We start from the raw sequence: 18,715 nt of genomic DNA on the forward strand, positions 1-18,715 counted from the left end.
AATTTTTAATATTTTTTTAAATATATTTTCTACATATGTATATATATTTTTTAATTCAGGCACCAGCACCTCCTGCGACCCCAAAAAAGGGACAAGCGGTAGAAAAATGGATGGATGTATTATGTTTATAAATTACATATTTATTACATGTTTTCTACATATTCAATTCTATATATTCCTATTATTATTATTAATATTTCAGAAAAATATTTTGAATATTTCTACATTGATCTTATATATTTTGAATATATTTTCTTTTCTTTTTTAGCACCAAAAAATATTTATTTTTCAAAACTTAAAAAAAATTCTACAGAAATGTGTATACAATATTGCCATTTTCTGACCCTTTTAAATTATAAAACATACCGAATAATAATATATTTATAATATTATAAATATAAGCTTCAACCTCGGCGACTTTAACAATAATGTGTCCGTTTTCTTTTCAGGATTACAAATGTGTGGCTGTAGACAACCCCAGTGTATCCCACTGAGAATTTCCCAATTGTTTATTACACTGTAAATATGTTGATGTGGCATAAAAGTAGTTAAATCGCGTGAAGTCTTGTGAACTTTAACCTCAGATATCCTTCTCACCGTTGAAGCCATCCTGGTTGAGATCTCCCAGCGGCGCCACGGTGCTGCCAAATCTCCCAAACACCTGAGCGCCGGTCAGGTGAGGCAGGCTGAGCTCCAGCCTCAGGGGCCCGCGCTGCAGGTAGACGTAGACGCGTCCCATTTCTTCCAGGCGGCCGTCGGACCCCCGCGTCATGAACATGGGGGCGCCCACCAGCAGGTCCACCATCCTGCGGACACAACGGCGGTTTGGACCCGAGACACTTTGGCGCCGGAAGGCGTGACGACTGGGCGGCGGCCTTCAATTCTCACCCGTCGCCGTTGACGTCGGTGGTCGCCACCGCGTAGCCGAAATAGGATCCCATCTGGAGACAAAGACAGGGATTGTTCTGGTTAAAGGTCCGGTACAATTCAGAAGGTGAGACTTGTCACTGTTCAAACAAAGATCTTCTATTTCCCACACTGCCCGGGCCCTTTGCACTTATCAAATCAACGGAAGCTCGCACAAGAAAGGCAGCAAAGCATGAGGCTAAACAACGAAACAACTTTTAAACTAAAATAGACAAGTGGGACAAAATAAAGTCCGGATTCTTCTCAGAAATAACATGTAGCACCGAACTAATCAAGTGCTCATTTCACCACCCTAAAGAACCTCACTCCATCCATTTTCTATCTGTCTGTGTTGTAGATATGTATGTGATAGCAAGACTAACAACAAACTATTTGTAGTACAAAATAGTCCGACACCAAAAGTACCAAAGTTAAAGGGATGCTAAAAGGCTAATTTCATCAACTTTGGGAACCTCAGTCCATCAATTTTCTACCCTTCTGAGTTGTAGATATGTGCATGTGACAGCAATACTAACAACAAACTATTTTTAGTTCAAAATAGTTCGACACCAAAAGTACCAAAGTTGAAAGGATTCAAAGATGTTAATTTCATCAAATTTTGGAACCTCACTCCATTCATTTTCCATAAGTCTGTGTTGTAGATATGTGCATGTGATTGCAATACTAACAACAAACTATTTTTAGTTCAAAATAGTCCGACACCAAAAGTACCAAAGTTGAAAAGATTCAAAGAGGCTAATTTCATCAACTATGGGAACCTCACTCCATCCATTTTCTATCCGTCTGTGTTGTAGATATGTATGTGATAGAAAGACTAACAACAAACTATTTTTAGTTCAAAATAGTCCGACACCAAAAGTACCAAAGTTAAAGGGATGCCAAAAGGCTAATTTCATCAACTTTGGGAACCTCAGTCCATCAATTTTCTACCCTTCTGAGTTGTAGATATGGGCATGTGATTGCAATACTAACAAAAAACTATTTTTAGTTCAAAATAGTCCGACACCGAAAGTACCAACTTTGGGAACCTCACTCCATCCATTTTCCATAAGTCTGTGTTTAAGATATGTATGTGATAGCAAGACTAACAACAAACTATTTTTAGTTCAAAATAGTCCGACACCAAAATTACCAAAGTTGAAAGAATGCAAAGAGGCTAATTTCATCAACTTTGGGAACCTCACTCCAATCCATTTTCTATCCGTCTGTGTTGGAGATATGTATGTGATAGCAAGACTAACAACAAACTATTTTTAGTTCAAAATAGTCCGACACCAAAAGTACCAAAGTTGAAAGAATGCAAAGAGGCTAATTTCATCAACTTTGGGAACCTCACTCCATCCATTTTTTATCCGTGTGTGTTGTAGATATGTATGTGATAGCAAAACTATCAACAAACTATATTTAGTTCAAAATAGTCCGACACCAAAAGTACCAAAGTTGAAAGAATGCAAATAGGCTAATTTCATTAACTATGGGAACCTCACTCATCCATTTTCTATCCGTCTGTGTTGTAGATATGTATGTGATAGCAAGACTAGCAACAAACTATTTTTAGTTCAAAATAGTCCGACACCAAAAGTACCAAAGTTGAAAGGATTCAAAGAGGCTGATTTCATCAACTTTGGGAACCTCATTCCAGCCATTTTCCATAAGTCTGTGTTGTTGATATGTATGTGATAGCAAGACTAACAACAAACTATTTTTAGTTCAAAATAGTCCAACACCAAAAGTACCAAAGTTGAAAAGATTCAAAGAGGCTAATTTCATCAACTTTGGGAACCTCACTCCAGCTATTTTCCATAAGTCTGTGTTGGAGATATGTATGTGATAGCAAGACGAACAACAAACTATTTGTAGTTCAAAATAGTCCGACACCAAAAGTACCAAAGTTAAAGGGATGCCAAAAGGCTAATTTCATCAGCTTTGGGAACCTCACTCCATCCATTTTCAATCCGTCTGTGTTGTAGATATGTATGTGATAGCAAGACTAACAACAAACTATTTTCATTCAAAATATTCCGACACCAAAAGTACCAAAGTTGAAAGGATTCAAAGAGGCTAATTTCATCAACTTTGGGAACCTCACTCCATCCATTTTTTATCCGTGTGTGTTGTAGATATGTATGTGATAGCAAAACTATCAACAAACTATATTTAGTTCAAAATAGTCCGACACCAAAAGTATCAAAGTTAAAGGGATGCCAAAAGGCTAATTTCATCAGCTTTGGGAACCTCAGTTCATCTATTTTCTACCCTTCTGAGTTGTAGATATGGGCATGTGATTGCAATACTAATAACAAACTATTTTTAGTTCAAAATCGTCGGACATCAAAAGTACCAAAGTTGAAAGGATTCAAAGAGGATACTTTCATAAGCTTTTGGAATCTCACTCCATCCATTTTCCATAAATCTGTGTTGTAGATATGTATGTGATAGCAAGACTAGCAACAAACTATTTTTACTTCAAAATAGTCCGACACCAAAAGTACCAAAGTTGAAAGGATTCAAAGAGGCTGATTTCATCAACTTTGGGAACCTCATTCCAGCCATTTTCCATAAGTTTGTGTTGTTGATATGTATGTGATAGCAAGACTAACAACAAACTATATTTAGTTCAAAATAGTCCGACACCAAAAGTACCAAAGTTGAAAAGATTCAAAGAGGCTAATTTCATCAACTTTGGGAACCTCACTCCAGCTATATTCCATAAGTCTGTGTTGTAGATATGTATGTGATAGCAAGACTAACAACAAACTATTTGCAGTACAAAATAGTCCGACACCAAAAGTACCAAAGTTAAAGGGATGCCAAAAGGCTAATTTCATCAGCTTTGAGAACCTCACTCCATCCATTTTCTACCCTTCTGAGTTGTAGATATGGGCATGTGATTGCAATACTAACAACAAACTATTTTTAGTTCAAAATAGTCCGACACCAAATGTACCAAAGTTGAAAGGATTTAAAGATGTTAATTTCATCAAATTTTGGAACCTCAGTCCATCCATTTTCTATCCTTCTGTGTTGTAGATATGTATGTGATAGCAAGACTAGCAACAAACTATTTTTAGTTCAAAATAGTTCGACACCAAAAGTACCGAAGTTGAAAGGATTTAAAGATGTTAATTTTATCAAATTTGGGAACCTCACTCTATCCATTTTCTATCCGTCTGTGTTGTATATATGTATGTGATAGCAAAACTAACAATAAACTATTTGTAGTACAAAATAGTCCGACACCAAAAGTACCAAAGTTAAAGGGATGCCAAAAGGCTAATTTCATCAGCTTTGGGAACCTCACTCCATCCATTTTCTACCCTTCTGAGTTGTAGATATGGGCATGTGATTGCAATACTAACAAAAAACTATTTTTACTTCAAAATAGTCCGACACCAAAAGTGCCAAAGTTGAAAGGATTCAAAGAGGCTGATTTCATCAACTTTGGGAACCTCATTCCAGCCATTTTCCATAAATATTTGTTGTAGATATGTATGTGATAGCAAGACTAACAACAAACTATTTTTAGATCAAAATAGTCCGACACCAAAAGTACCAAAGTTGAAAGGATTCAAAGATGTTAATTTCATCAAATTTGGGAACCTCACTCCATCCATTTTCTATCCTTCTGTGTTGTGGATATGTATGAGATATCACGACTAACAACAAACTATTTTTAGTTCAAAATAGTCCGACACCAAAAGTACCAAAGTTAAAGGGATGCCAAAAGGCTAATTTCATCAGCTTTGGGAACCTCACTCCATCCATTTTCTACCCTTCTGAGTTGTAGATATGGGCATGTGATTGCAGTACTAACAACAAACTATTTTTACTTCAAAATAGTCCGACACCAAAAGTACCAAAGTTGAAAGGATTCAAAGAGGCTGATTTCATCAACTTTGGGAACCTCATTCCAGCCATTTTCCATAAATATTTGTTGTAGATATGTATGTGATAGCAAGACTAACAACAAACTATTTTTAGTTCAAAATAGTCCGACACCAAAAGTACCAAAGTTGAAAAGATTCAAAGAGGCTAATTTCATCAACTTTGGGAACCTCACTCCAGCTATTTTCCATAAGTCTGTGTTGTAGATATGTATGTGATAGCAAGACTAACAACAAACTATTTTTATTCAAAATAGTCCGACACCAAAAGTACCAAAGTTGAAAGGATTCAAAGAGGCTAATTTCATCAGCTTTGGGAACCTCACTCCATCCATTTTCTACCCTTCTGAGTTGTAGATATGGGCATGTAATTGCAATACTAACAAAAAACTATTTTTAGTTCAAAATAGTCCGACACCAAAAGTACCAAAGTTGAAAGAATGCAAAGAGGCTAATTTCATCAACTATGGGAACCTCATTCCATCCATTTTTTATCCGTCTGTGTTGTAGATATATATGTGATAGCAAGACTAACAACAAACTATTTTTACTTCAAAATAGTCCGACACTAAAAGTACCAAAGTTGAAAAGATTCAAAGAGGCTAATTTCATCAACTTTGGGAACATCACTCCAGCCATTTTCCATAAATCTGTGTTGTAGATATGTATGTGATAGCAAGACTAAGAACAAACTATTTTTTCTTCAAAATAGTCCGACACTAAAAGTACCAAAGTTGAAAGGATTCAAAGATGTTAATTTCATCAAATTTGGGAACCTCACTCCATCCATTTTTTATCCGTCTGTGTTGTAGATATGTATGTGATAGCAAAACTATCAACAAACTATATTTAATTCAAAATAGTCCGACACCAAAAGTACCAAAGTTGAAAGAATGCAAAGAGGCTAATTTAATCAACTATGGGAACCTCATTCCATCCATTTTTTATCCGTCTGTGTTGTAGATATGTATGTGACAGCAAGACTAACAACAAACTATATTTCTTCAAAATAGTCCGACACCAAAAGTACCAAAGTTGAAAGGATTCAAAGAGGCTAATTTCATCAACTATGGGAACCTCACTCCATCCATTTTCTATCCTTCTGTGTTGTAGATATGGGCATGTGATTGCAATACTAACAACAAATTATTTTTAGTTCAAAATAGTCCGACACCAAAAGTACCAAAGTTGAAAGGATTCAAAGAGGATACTTTCATAAGCTTTTGGAATCTCACTCCATCCATTTTCCATAAATCTGTGTTGTAGATATGTATGTGATAGCAAGACTAGCAAAAAACTATTTTTAGTTCAAAATAGTCCGACACCAAAAGTACCAAAGTTGAAAGGATTCAAAGAGGCTGATTTCATCAACTTTGGGAACCTCATTCCAGCCATTTTCCATAAGTCTGTGTTGTTGATATGTATGTGATAGCAAGACTAACAACAAACTATTTTTAGTTCAAAATAGTCCAACACCAAAAGTACCAAAGTTGAAAAGATTCAAAGAGGCTAATTTCATCAACTTTGGGAACCTCACTCCAGCTATTTTCCATAAGTCTGTGTTGTAGATATGTATGTGATAGCAAGACGAACAACAAACTATTTGTAGTTCAAAATAGTCCGACACCAAAAGTACCAAAGTTAAAGGGATGCCAAAAGGCTAATTTCATCAGCTTTGGGAACCTCACTCCATCCATTTTCAATCCGTCTGTGTTGTAGATATGTATGTGATAGCAAGACTAACAACAAACTATTTTCATTCAAAATATTCCGACACCAAAAGTACCAAAGTTGAAAGGATTCAAAGAGGCTAATTTCATCAACTTTGGGAACCTCACTCCAATCCATTTTCTATCCGTCTGTGTTGGAGATATGTATGTGATAGCAAGACGAACAACAAACTATTTGTAGTTCAAAATAGTCCGACACCAAAAGTACCAAAGTTAAAGGGATGCCAAAAGGCTAATTTCATCAGCTTTGGGAACCTCACTCCATCCATTTTCAATCCGTCTGTGTTGTAGATATGTATGTGATAGCAAGACTAACAACAAACTATTTTCATTCAAAATATTCCGACACCAAAAGTACCAAAGTTGAAAGGATTCAAAGAGGCTAATTTCATCAACTTTGGGAACCTCACTCCAATCCATTTTCTATCCGTCTGTGTTGGAGATATGTATGTGATAGCAAGACTAACAACAAACTATTTTTAGTTCAAAATAGTCCGACACCAAAAGTACCAAAGTTAAAGGGATGCCAAAAGGCTAATTTCATCAACTTTGGGAACCTCTCTCCATCCATTTTCTACCCTTCTGAGTTGTAGATATGGGCATGTGATTGCAATACTAACAACAAACTATTTTTAGTTCAAAATAGTCCGACACCAAAAGTACCAAAGTTGAAAGAATGCAAAGAGGCTAATTTCATCAACTATCGGAACCTCATTCCATCCATTTTTTATCCGTCTGTGTTGTAGATATGTATGTGATAGCAAGACTAACAACAAACTATTTTTAGTTCAAAATAGTCCGACACCAAAAGTACCAAAGTTGAAAGGATTCAAAAAGGCTGATTTCATCAACTTTGGGAACCTCATTCCAGCCATTTTCCATAAGTCTGTGTTGTTGATATGTATGTGATAGCAAGACTAACAACAAACTATTTTTAGTTCAAAATAGTCCGACACCAAAAGTACCAAAGTTGAAAAGATTCAAAGAGGCTAATTTCATCAACTTTGGGAACCTCACTCCAGCTATTTTCCATAAGTCTGTGTTGTAGATATGTATGTGATAGCAAGACGAACAACAAACTATTTGTAGTTCAAAATAGTCCGACACCAAAAGTACCAAAGTTAAAGGGATGCCAAAAGGCTAATTTCATCAGCTTTGGGAACCTCACTCCATCCATTTTCAATCCGTCTGTGTTGTAGATATGTATGTGATAGCAAGACTAACAACAAACTATTTTCATTCAAAATATTCCGACACCAAAAGTACCAAAGTTGAAAGGATTCAAAGAGGCTAATTTCATCAACTTTGGGAACCTCACTCCAATCCATTTTCTATCCGTCTGTGTTGGAGATATGTATGTGATAGCAAGACTAACAACAAACTATTTTTAGTTCAAAATAGTCCGACACCAAAAGTACCAAAGTTAAAGGGATGCCAAAAGGCTAATTTCATCAGCTTTGGGAACCTCTCTCCATCCATTTTCTACCCTTCTGAGTTGTAGATATGGGCATGTGATTGCAATACTAACAACAAACTATTTTTAGTTCAAAATAGTCCGACACCAAAAGTACCAAAGTTGAAAGAATGCAAATAGGCTAATTTCATCAACTATGGGAACCTCATTCCATCCATTTTTTATCCGTCTGTGTTGTAGATATGTATGTGACAGCGAGACTAACAACAAACTATTTTTCTTCAAAATAGTCCGACACCAAAAGTACCAAAGTTGAAAGGATTCAAAGAGGCTAATTTTCATCAACTTTGGGAACCTCACTCCATACATTTTCTATCCGTCTGTGTTGGAGATATGTATGTGATAGCAAGACTAACAGCAAACTATTTTTATTCAAAATAGTCCGACACCAAAAGCACCAAAGTTGAAAAGATTTGATCAGCTTTGGGAAGCTGACTCCATCCATTTTCCACCACTCTAGTAGGGGTATACCGTACAAGGCTAACGCGCACACACTCCCTGACCTTTAGGCGAGGGAGCGGGCGCTACACTCCATTACTCCCCGCTGCAATTATTCCCGCGGCAGACAAGTCGAGGGGCCTGATTTACTCGCGACATCTGCTCCCTTAATCCTGCAAAAATGGATTTATCATGCCCGTCCCGGCTGGGAAGTACAATCAGCTGGCAGCGCAGGAAATCGGCCAAAAGCGGCCGCCAGCGCTGACGCCACAAGTGAGGAACTTTGAGCTGCGACGGGATGACAAACGACCCAGCAAAAGAAGGATTTGAAGGAATCTGAGCTCTGTTTGATTTAATTCAATTTAACGTTAATATTTGGTCATCAGTTCATGTAAACAGTAGACTTCAAGTGCATAGCAGATTAATAAATAAACATATCGGTTTACATTTCCTGACCAAAAAGGTACAAGCTGAAGCTAAAAGCTTATTAAAAAAGTTTCCACATTGACTTTGTACTAGGCTTGTAAAGTACTGGTATAGTACGGCGGGACTAATGAATCAAAAAGGGAACTATACTCAATGATGCGGACACTTTTGTTATTGGATGCTTTTTACGATGCTTCCGCCTTGGAGACTTCGTACGTGTCAGTAATAAGCAACGATAATAATTTGATACTTGTTATATCGACAAATGTGTTGTTTTAGACGACAATATTATTGAATTAAGACCACTTATTACTAGGCTTGTACGGTATATACCGGTACTAGTATGGCAGTACTAATGAATTTTATATATATATATATATATATATATACACACATATACATATATATGTGTATATATACATATTTACATATATATATATATATATACATATACACATATATCCATCCATCCATCCATCCATCCATCCATCATCTTCCGCTTATCCGAGGTCGGGTCGCGGGGGCAGCAGCCTAAGCAGGGAAGCCCAGACTTCCCTATCTCCAGCCACTTCGTCTAGCTCTTCCCGGGGGATCCCGAGGCGTTCCTAGGCCAGCCGGGAGACATAGTCTTCCCAACGTGTCCTGGGTCTTCCCCGTGGCCTCCTACCAGCTGGACGTGCCCTTAACACATCCCTAGGGAGGCGTTCGGGTGGCATCCTGACCAGATGCCCGAACCACCTCATCTGGCTCGTCTCGATGTGGAGGAGCAGCGGCTTTACGTTGAGCTCCTCCCGGATGGCAGAGCTTCTCACCCTATCTCTAAGGGAGAGCCCCGCCACCCGGCGGAGGAAACTCATTTCGGCCGCTTGTACCCGTGATCTTGTCCTTTCGGTCATGACCCAAAGCTCATGACCATAGGTGAGGATGGGAACGTAGATCGACCGGTAAATTGAGAGCTTTGCCTTCCGGCTCAGCTCCTTCTTCACCACAACGGATCGATACAACGTCCGCATTACTGAAGACGCCGCACCGATCCGCCTGTCGATCTCACGATCCACTCTTCCCCCACTCGTGAACAAGACTCCTAGGTACTTGAACTCCTCCACTTGGGGCAGGGTCTCCTCCCCAACCCGGAGATGGCACTCCACCCTTTTCCGGGCGAGAACCATGGACTCGGACTTGGAGGTGCTGATTCTCATTCCGGTCGCTTCATATACACATATATACATACATAAATATATACATACATATACATATATATACACATATATACATATACATATATATACAAACATACATATATATATATACAAACACATATATACATACATACATATACATATACAGTATATATACACATATATACATACATACTTATACATATATATACACATATATACATACATACATATACATATATATATACACATATATACATACATACATATACATATATATATACACATATATACATACATATACGTATATATACACATATATACATACACATATATATGTAAACATATATACATACATACATACATACATACATATATATATACACATATATACATACATATATATATACATACATATATATGTACATACACACATATATACATATATACATACATACACATATACATATATATATATATATATATATATAAATATATATATATATGTATATATACATATTGTCAGGCTTGCCACTGACAGTTTTCTTGCGTTTTAGTTTTTCCTCTGTGTGTGTGTTTAGTATTTCCTGTTTTTAGTTCCTGTCAGCGCTCTTATTTTGTCTGTTTCCTGTGTTCTTTCCCTGTGCGCTGTTTCCCCTCAACTGCGGCTGAATGGTGCCTGGCCACACCTGGCGTCAATCAGCTCGCTCCTATTTGTACCGGCTTTTGTCCTCCAGTCAGTGCTGGATTGTATTGTCGCTCTTGTCGTCGCTACCTGTCATGTATTTTCGCTCCTGTCGTGTCTTTGCAGCGTGGCCGCGAGCTATATTTGTTCGATGTTTGTACTTTACTGTTTTTTGTTCCCTGCTTCCAGTTTGTTTTCATATTACAAGTATGACGTCTATTTTCCTGCTAGCTTCCACGCAAGGCCCCTTTTTGTTTTTGCTAGCTTCCATGCCAAGTTCCTTTTGTTTTCTAGCTCCCATGCTAGCTCTTTTAGTTGGTTATCCGCTTTGTGCGCGCTTTTTGTTGTACCCCTTTTGTTTGTTCTAGTTCTATTATTTTTATTAAACCTTCCTTACTCCATGCCTGCCTCCTTCTCTGCATCTTGGGGTTCGTCACAAACTAACTCTGACACATATATATATGTACATATATATATATAAAAAATGTAGCCATGTATATAAAGATGAAGTTCCACGTCTATTTATGGTATGTGTCCGTCACTCACCTGCTCGCCGGTGTAGTTAATCATGGTTTTCAAGTCTGTCCCGTTCAAGACGGACACCTGTAGCAACAAATGTCGTATTGAGAAATGTGACTTGGATTTTCCAAAAAACGGAGCTTTCTTACCAGTCCGTAAAGCATGACTCCTTTCGGAACGCCGGCCACAAAGTCTAAAAGGGAAATGGAGCGGGGATTGTAAAACATGAGGCTTTATGTTCTCCACTGGCGGCCATGCGTGTGTGTGTGTGTGTGTGTGTGTGTGGGGACGTTACATGGAGTTTTACCTTCTACTTGATCCCCGGTGAAGTCGCCCACAGCCACGGAGTATCCTGCGGAGAGCGTACACAAAGTGAAGCTACAAGAGTTGTCACCTTGTGAAAATGCTAAATAAAAAAGAGAATCATGAACTTAGAATTTAATGGCAGCAACACATTACAAAAAAGGCATTTTTACCAGTGTGTTACATGGCCTTTCCTTGTAACAACACTCAGTGCAGGTTTGGGAACTGAGGAGACACATTTTTGAAGTGGAATTCTTTCCCATTCTTGCTTGATGTACAGCTTAGGTTGTTCAACAGTCTCCTGCCTCATATTTTAGCCTTCATATTGCACCACAGATCCAGGTCTGGACTAAAGGCAGGCCAGTCTAGTACCTGCACTCTTCATAGTAAAAGGTTTGGCGTCGTCTTGCTGAAATAAGCAGGGGCGTCCATGATAGCGTTGCTTGGATTGCTCCAAAAGCTGTATGTACCTTTCAGCATTAATGGTGCCTTCACAGATGTGTAAGTTACCCATGCCTTGGCCACTAATACACCCCCATACCATCACACATGCTGACTTTTACACTTCGCGCCTAGAACAATCCGGATGGTTCTTTTCCTCTTTGGTCCGCCGGACACCACGTCCACAGTTTCCGAAAACAATTTGATATGTGACCTTGTCAGACCACGGAACACTTTTTCCTACTTTGCATCAGTCCATCTGAGATGAGCTCGGGCTTGGCGTTTCTGGGTGTTGTTGATAAATGGCTTTGGCTTCGCGTAATAGAGTTTTAACTTGCACTTACAGATGTAGCAACTCACTGTAGTTAGGCAGTGTTTTTTTTTTAAGTGTTCCCGAGCCCATGTGGTGATATCCTTTACACACTGATGTCCCTTTTTGATGCAGTACCACCTCAGGGATGGAAGGTGCGTAATGTCATGGCTTATGTGCAGGGATTTCTCCAGATTCTCTGAACCTTTTGGTGGTATTACAGACCGTAGATCATGGGTGTCAAACTCTGGCCCGCCGTGTAATTTAATTTGGCCCTTGAGGCGATATCAAATTAAGATTACAGCTGGCCCGCCGTTATTACACACCAGCGGTTTCTCAACTTGCCAATCCTCCCGAAGTTCAGTGCCCCTCCCGAAAATCTCCCGGGGCAAGCATTCTCCCCAATTTTTTACCTGGACAACAATATTGAGGGCCTTTAGCATTCTCTACAACCTGTCGTCACGTCCGCATTTCCTCCACACAAACAGCGTGCAGGCCCACTCGCATAATATATGCGGCTATTACACACATAAGTGAATGCAAGGCACACTTGGTCAACAGCCATACAGGTCACACTGAGGGTATTTTAACACTATTACAAATATGCACCACACTGTGAACTAACACCAAACAAGAATGACAAACACATTTCGGGAGAACATCTGCACTGTAACATAACATAAACACAACAGAACAATTACCCAGAATCCCTTGCAGCACTAACTCTTTCAAGACGCTGCATTATATTTTGATATTTACCTCAGAAGGCTGCAAATAGAAAAGAGGCATTACATTTGTATTTAAATTGTATTTGATAATATATGCGGCTATTACACACATAAGTGAATGCAAGGCACACTTGGTCAACAGCCATACAGGTCACACTGAGGGTATTTTAACACTATTACAAATATGCACCACACTGTGAACTAACACCAAACAAGAATGACAAACACATTTCGGGAGAACATCTGCACTGTAGCATAACATAAACACAACAGAACAATTACCCAGAATCCCTTGCAGCACTAACTATTTCAAGACGCTGCATTATATTTTGATATTTACCTCAGAAGGCTGCAAATAGAAAAGAGGCATTAAATTTGTATTTAAATTTTATTTGATAATATATGCGGCTATTACACACATAAGTGAATGCAAGGCACACTTGGTCAACAGCCATACAGGTCACACTGAGGGTATTTTAACACTATTACAAATATGCACCACACTGTGAACTAACACCAAACAAGGATGACAAACACATTTCGGGAGAACATCTGCACTGTAACATAACATAAACACAACAGAACAATTACCCAGAAACCCTTGCAGCACTAACTCTTTCAAGACGCTACAATATATTTTGATATTTACCTAAGAAGGCTGCAAATAGAAAAGAGGCATTAAATTTGTATTTAAATTTTATTTGATATGCCATTGATATTTTTTAATTATTATTATTATTATTGTTTTGCAGTCTATTCAATTGAATATAAGTTGAAAAGGATTTGTTGTATTCTCTTTTTATTTAGCATTTACACAAGGTGAAAACGTCACTAGTTTGGGGGTTTTGCGGAACCCAGAAAGGAGAGACGAGGGCAAACGAGGATTAACGGACCTTGGTAGCTGTCGTCGTGTTGAGCCTGGACTTGCTTGGTCTGGATCTGACCGTCCACGGACTGCATGAAGTACCCCGGGTAGTAAGTCTTGATGATGTCCTCCTTGTCCGCGGAGATCACCTGACCTGTCGAGACGCCACAAGAGAAGGTCAGCGGGCGTTTGGCCAAGCGGCCACGTCCACGTACCTTGCCAGAAGTAGCTGCCCGGCCCGCCCAGCACCACCCGGCCGTCCTGAAAGGGAAGCAGGTTACTATGGCGACGGAGCGAGACGGAAAGAAAACAAAACCCCGGTAGGAGAATGAGGGTTTTACCGTGGTGAAGTCGGCACTGAATCCTCCTTGACAGTAGCCTTGACCTCCCTCATCGCTGATTTCTACGCACATAAGATAAGATGAATAATACATTTTAGTCGTTTTTATCTTCAAATCCAGTATTTTTTTCCCCCAAATAACAACAAAATGGAATTTCAGTACAAATTTGCTGGTATAGCTGAATAGTCAAAGCATGCTGGCCGGTAACATGTCAAGTAACACAAAATATATGAGCAAAAATAGCTAAAAAAATATATATATATATAGCATGCTAACATGCTACCAATAACATGTTGAAAGAGATTGAAAAATCCAATATGCTCATGTTAGCATGCTGAAATGCTAACAGTAACATGCGTCAATGACCAAAAGTACAGTGTTTTACTATGGAGGTGTCGACCGGAAAAATGCCAGCCTGCTAACGTTAGCATGCATGAAGTACCATATTGTGACCTGCAAAATTAGCTTAAAATAAGCTAGCATGCTAACAGGTATCATTTGTCAAGTAAAAAAATATTTGACACTGAAGTGTATAGGTGCAAATTTTCCCCAAAATGCTAATATTAGAATGCTTACGATTGTATAACACACACACACACACACACACACACACATATATATATATATATATATATATATATATATATATATATATACATATATATATACACTGTATTTTTTGTATATATTATTAAACAATATATATTTAATTTTAATCATTAATAAATACATCCCAATTATTTGTATATATATTTACACACACACACACACACACACAAACATATAAGTGTGTGTGTGTGTATATATATATATTTATATATATACATACATATAAATATATGTAAATACAAATAATTGTGATGTATTTAATTATTATAAAATATATATAAATACAGTATATTATATATAAATATGTGTAATGTACTGTTTTATTTATATATATATATATATATATAAAAACAATAAAAAAAATGTATATAAAATGTTAATAATAAATACATCACAATTATTTGTACATACATACATATATATATATATATATATATACACACACACACACACACACACACACACACACACACATATATATATATATATAAAATAAACTGTAGAATTTTTTTAATATATATATATTTAAAAATATATATATATGTATTTCATTTTAATAATTAATAAACATATCACAATTATTTGTATAAATATATATATATCTACACATATATATAAAGACACACACACACACATATATATATATATATATATAATATAAACTATTTATATATGTACATTTAAAACATATATATATATATATATTTCATTTTAATAATTAATAAATACATCACAAATATTTGTATATATATATATATATATATATATATATATATATACAAACACACATACACATATATAATAAACTGCATTATTTTTACTATATATATTTAAAAATATATAAATATATATTACATTTTAATTGTCAATAGATACAAAACAATTATTTGTTTATATATATGTATATACATATACACACACACAAATATATAATATAATGTATTATTTATGTGTATATATATATATAAATATATATATATATATATATATATATATACATACAAATAATTGTGATGTTTATTTATCAAAAAGAAATAAATATATATATTTAATATTTTTCAAAAATACAAATAATTCCTTTTCCAAAGTTAAAGTGTCTCTAAAGATGTCTCGGAGACAAATCATATTCCAGGGCGCACTTGTACAATAAACCTGCCTTACAATCATCATATTCCCACATTGCTGAGGTAATATTGATTTTTGTGTGACCAAAGAAAACATAATTGTCTTTCATTACACGCCGCCTCCGCCGTCAAAAGCGAGAAGGCCACGGAGCGACAACGGCGGTCACCTGTCCTGCAGGGGGCGTACTCCACAAACTTGGTGAAGTTCTGCACGGAGAGGTAACAAGTGCCGGTAGCGTCCGATCGCGCCACGTCCTTCTCCGTCCGCCACGAGTAGAGCGGCGCGCAGGCCTGTGGGACAGGAGGGGGGGGGCGGGGGGGTCAGTGGATATATATTGTTCTAAGCCAGAGATGTTTTCCCAGTTGCTACAACAGTGAGGGAGGGGGGGGCTAGCATCTGGAGGAGGGTAGCCACGAAACCCAACCCGGGTCACGACCCCTGCTATCGGACCCCGAGACTAAGACGTAACTGGCGCACTTAAAATCCTTTTTCCCCCTCGAAATTCGACAGTGCGCCTTACAAGTTGTGCTTACCGACCTCGAAGCAATTTTATTTGGTACATGGTGAAATGACCAGTAGATGGCAGTCCAACATAAGAGATACGTGTCGACTATTTGGCCACCTTCCTTGACCCGCATATGAACTTGGAAGTGTCATCCCATTCCTAACCCATAGGGCTCAATATGCTATTGCATCTTCAACTCTTCTGGGAAGGCTGTCCACAAGGTTGTAGGAATTTTCCACCATTCATTGGTGAGGTCACACGCTGATGTTGGTGGAGAAGGCCTGGCGCTCAGTCTTTGTTCTAATTCATATAAAAGGGGTTCTATCGGGTTCAGGTCAAGACTCTGTGCAGGCCAGTCAAGTTCATCCATGTCTTTATGGACCTTGCTGTGTGCACTGGTGATAATGCTTCTTGTAAGAAGCTTACTTTATTTGTCACCTTGGAGGCGAGGGTGAGTGATTCAGAAGTTGCAAACGGACATTAGCCGCTAGCTAGCAAGCCACGTCTTAAAGCTTACCGACCTCGAAGCAATTTTTTTTGGTACATGGTGAAATGATCAGTAGATGGCAGTCCAACATAAGAGATACGTGTCGAATATTTGGCCACCTTCCTTGACCCGCATATGAACTTGGAAGTGTCATCCCATTCCTAACCCATAGGGCTCAATATGACCTTTTGCAGCTTCAACTCTTCTGGGAAGGCTGTCCACAAGGTTGTAGGAATTTTCCACCATTCCTTGGTGAGGTCACACGCTGATGTTGGTGGAGAAGGCCTGGCGCTCAGTCTTTGTTCTAATTCATCTAAAAGGGGTTCTATCGGGTTCAGGTCAAGACTCTGTGCAGGCCAGTCAAGTTCATCCATGTCTCTATGGACCTTGCTTTGTGCACTGGTGATAATGCTTCTTGTAAGAAGCTTACTTTATTTGTCACCTTGGAGGCGAGGGTGAGTGATTCAGAAGTTGCAAACGGACATTAGCCGCTAGCTAGCAAGCCATGTCTTAAAGCCATGTGTTTCAGTGTTATAACTTCACCTTTATCTTTACTTTTTACACCAAAATGTGTGCGTTCTCCCTTTTCTGTCTACACACCGCGTCTGCTTGTAAGTACTCTGTGCGTGTGTGCTGCCGAACATGCTCCTCTGCTGGTAAAATACCCGCAATGTCACCACCTGATGACTTTTCAAACAGGGTATAGTACCGTTTTTGACTCATTAGTACCGTTATACTACACTAGCGTACAAGATTAGTGCTAACTCTACATTACTGACGGTTATGGAGAATTTGTTGACAATCTAACCTGACTTTTACACTCCAACTTTTTCTTGCCATAATGACCAAATGAGATGTGTTGAAAAAAGAGTGGTTATTTCCTGGAGTTTATTATTAGCCCGGGGGGGGAGTTCATTCTGAGAAAAAGTGTCGTGGGGTCGGCATCTGCGGAACGTCGGCGTCAACTCACCAGAATGGTGTCGCCGTGGGAACGCACGGTGGCGCCGAACCACTGGTGGGACTTGAAGTCGATCTGGTGCTGCGTATCGTTGATCAGGAAGTTGCGATCCCCTGTGACGGACACACACATATTTCCGTTAACGCAAAGAATTTTGTGAAGCCTGGGTGAAAAAATGCAAACAAAACACGCACAAAAATGCGAAAAAACATGACACAGATGACAGATTTAGCAGCAGAAGTGTAAATCTGTCTTGAAACGCTCATCAGTTGTGTTTTAGTGGAGCCTTTGTGTACATTTCTGTTGTTTTTTTATACCCGTAAAAATGTGTGCTGTTATGTTTCTCACAAGCATCGAGGTGAGGCAACATTTTAGAAAAGATGAGGCAATTCCTCAAGGAATTGCGTGCTAGTGCTCCAATGCTGAAGTCCAACTTCAAAATGACGAATTGTTGAAGAGGAGCCACTTTGAAAAATGTCCCGTTCATTTCAATGGGGATTTTTAAATGAACATTTGGGAATTTGGGGGGAAAAAAGTGGGAATTTTTTGGGCGACTTGTCCAGGGTGTGCCCCGCCTTCCACCTGAGATCGGCTCCAGCAACTCCCGGCCACCCCAAAAGGGAGAAGCGGTAGGAAAATGGATGGATGTTAAAAGACTTGAATGTTCTGAATGAGTTGAAATGGTCGGTGTTGGAATTTTTCAAATCGGTCAAGGAATGTTGAAGTCCTGGAATTTCGCGAAAACCGGGAATTTTTCCGGTTTAAAAAGACTATTTTTTTTT

The 18,715-nt window shown here is 38.2% G+C and overlaps 1 protein-coding gene across 1 annotated transcript in view; it reads right to left on the reverse strand.

The window, feature by feature from the left end:
- Positions 1-18,715, reverse strand: part of LOC133554170 (integrin alpha-5-like) — a 114,500-nt gene that overhangs the window by 23,900 nt on the left and 71,885 nt on the right. The window contains exons 3-12 of the mRNA XM_061902608.1: positions 17,946-18,046; positions 16,150-16,273; positions 14,250-14,311; positions 14,124-14,169; positions 13,937-14,062; positions 11,569-11,613; positions 11,411-11,454; positions 11,289-11,345; positions 889-941; positions 598-806 (exon numbers count right to left, since the gene is read on the reverse strand). Coding sequence (XP_061758592.1) covers positions 598-806; positions 889-941; positions 11,289-11,345; positions 11,411-11,454; positions 11,569-11,613; positions 13,937-14,062; positions 14,124-14,169; positions 14,250-14,311; positions 16,150-16,273; positions 17,946-18,046 — 867 coding nt within the window. The remainder of the gene's footprint in view (positions 1-597; positions 807-888; positions 942-11,288; positions 11,346-11,410; positions 11,455-11,568; positions 11,614-13,936; positions 14,063-14,123; positions 14,170-14,249; positions 14,312-16,149; positions 16,274-17,945; positions 18,047-18,715) is intronic.

This window comes from Nerophis ophidion, linkage group LG06 (assembly GCF_033978795.1).
Source record: "Nerophis ophidion isolate RoL-2023_Sa linkage group LG06, RoL_Noph_v1.0, whole genome shotgun sequence".
Classification (NCBI taxonomy): domain Eukaryota; kingdom Metazoa; phylum Chordata; class Actinopteri; order Syngnathiformes; family Syngnathidae; genus Nerophis; species Nerophis ophidion.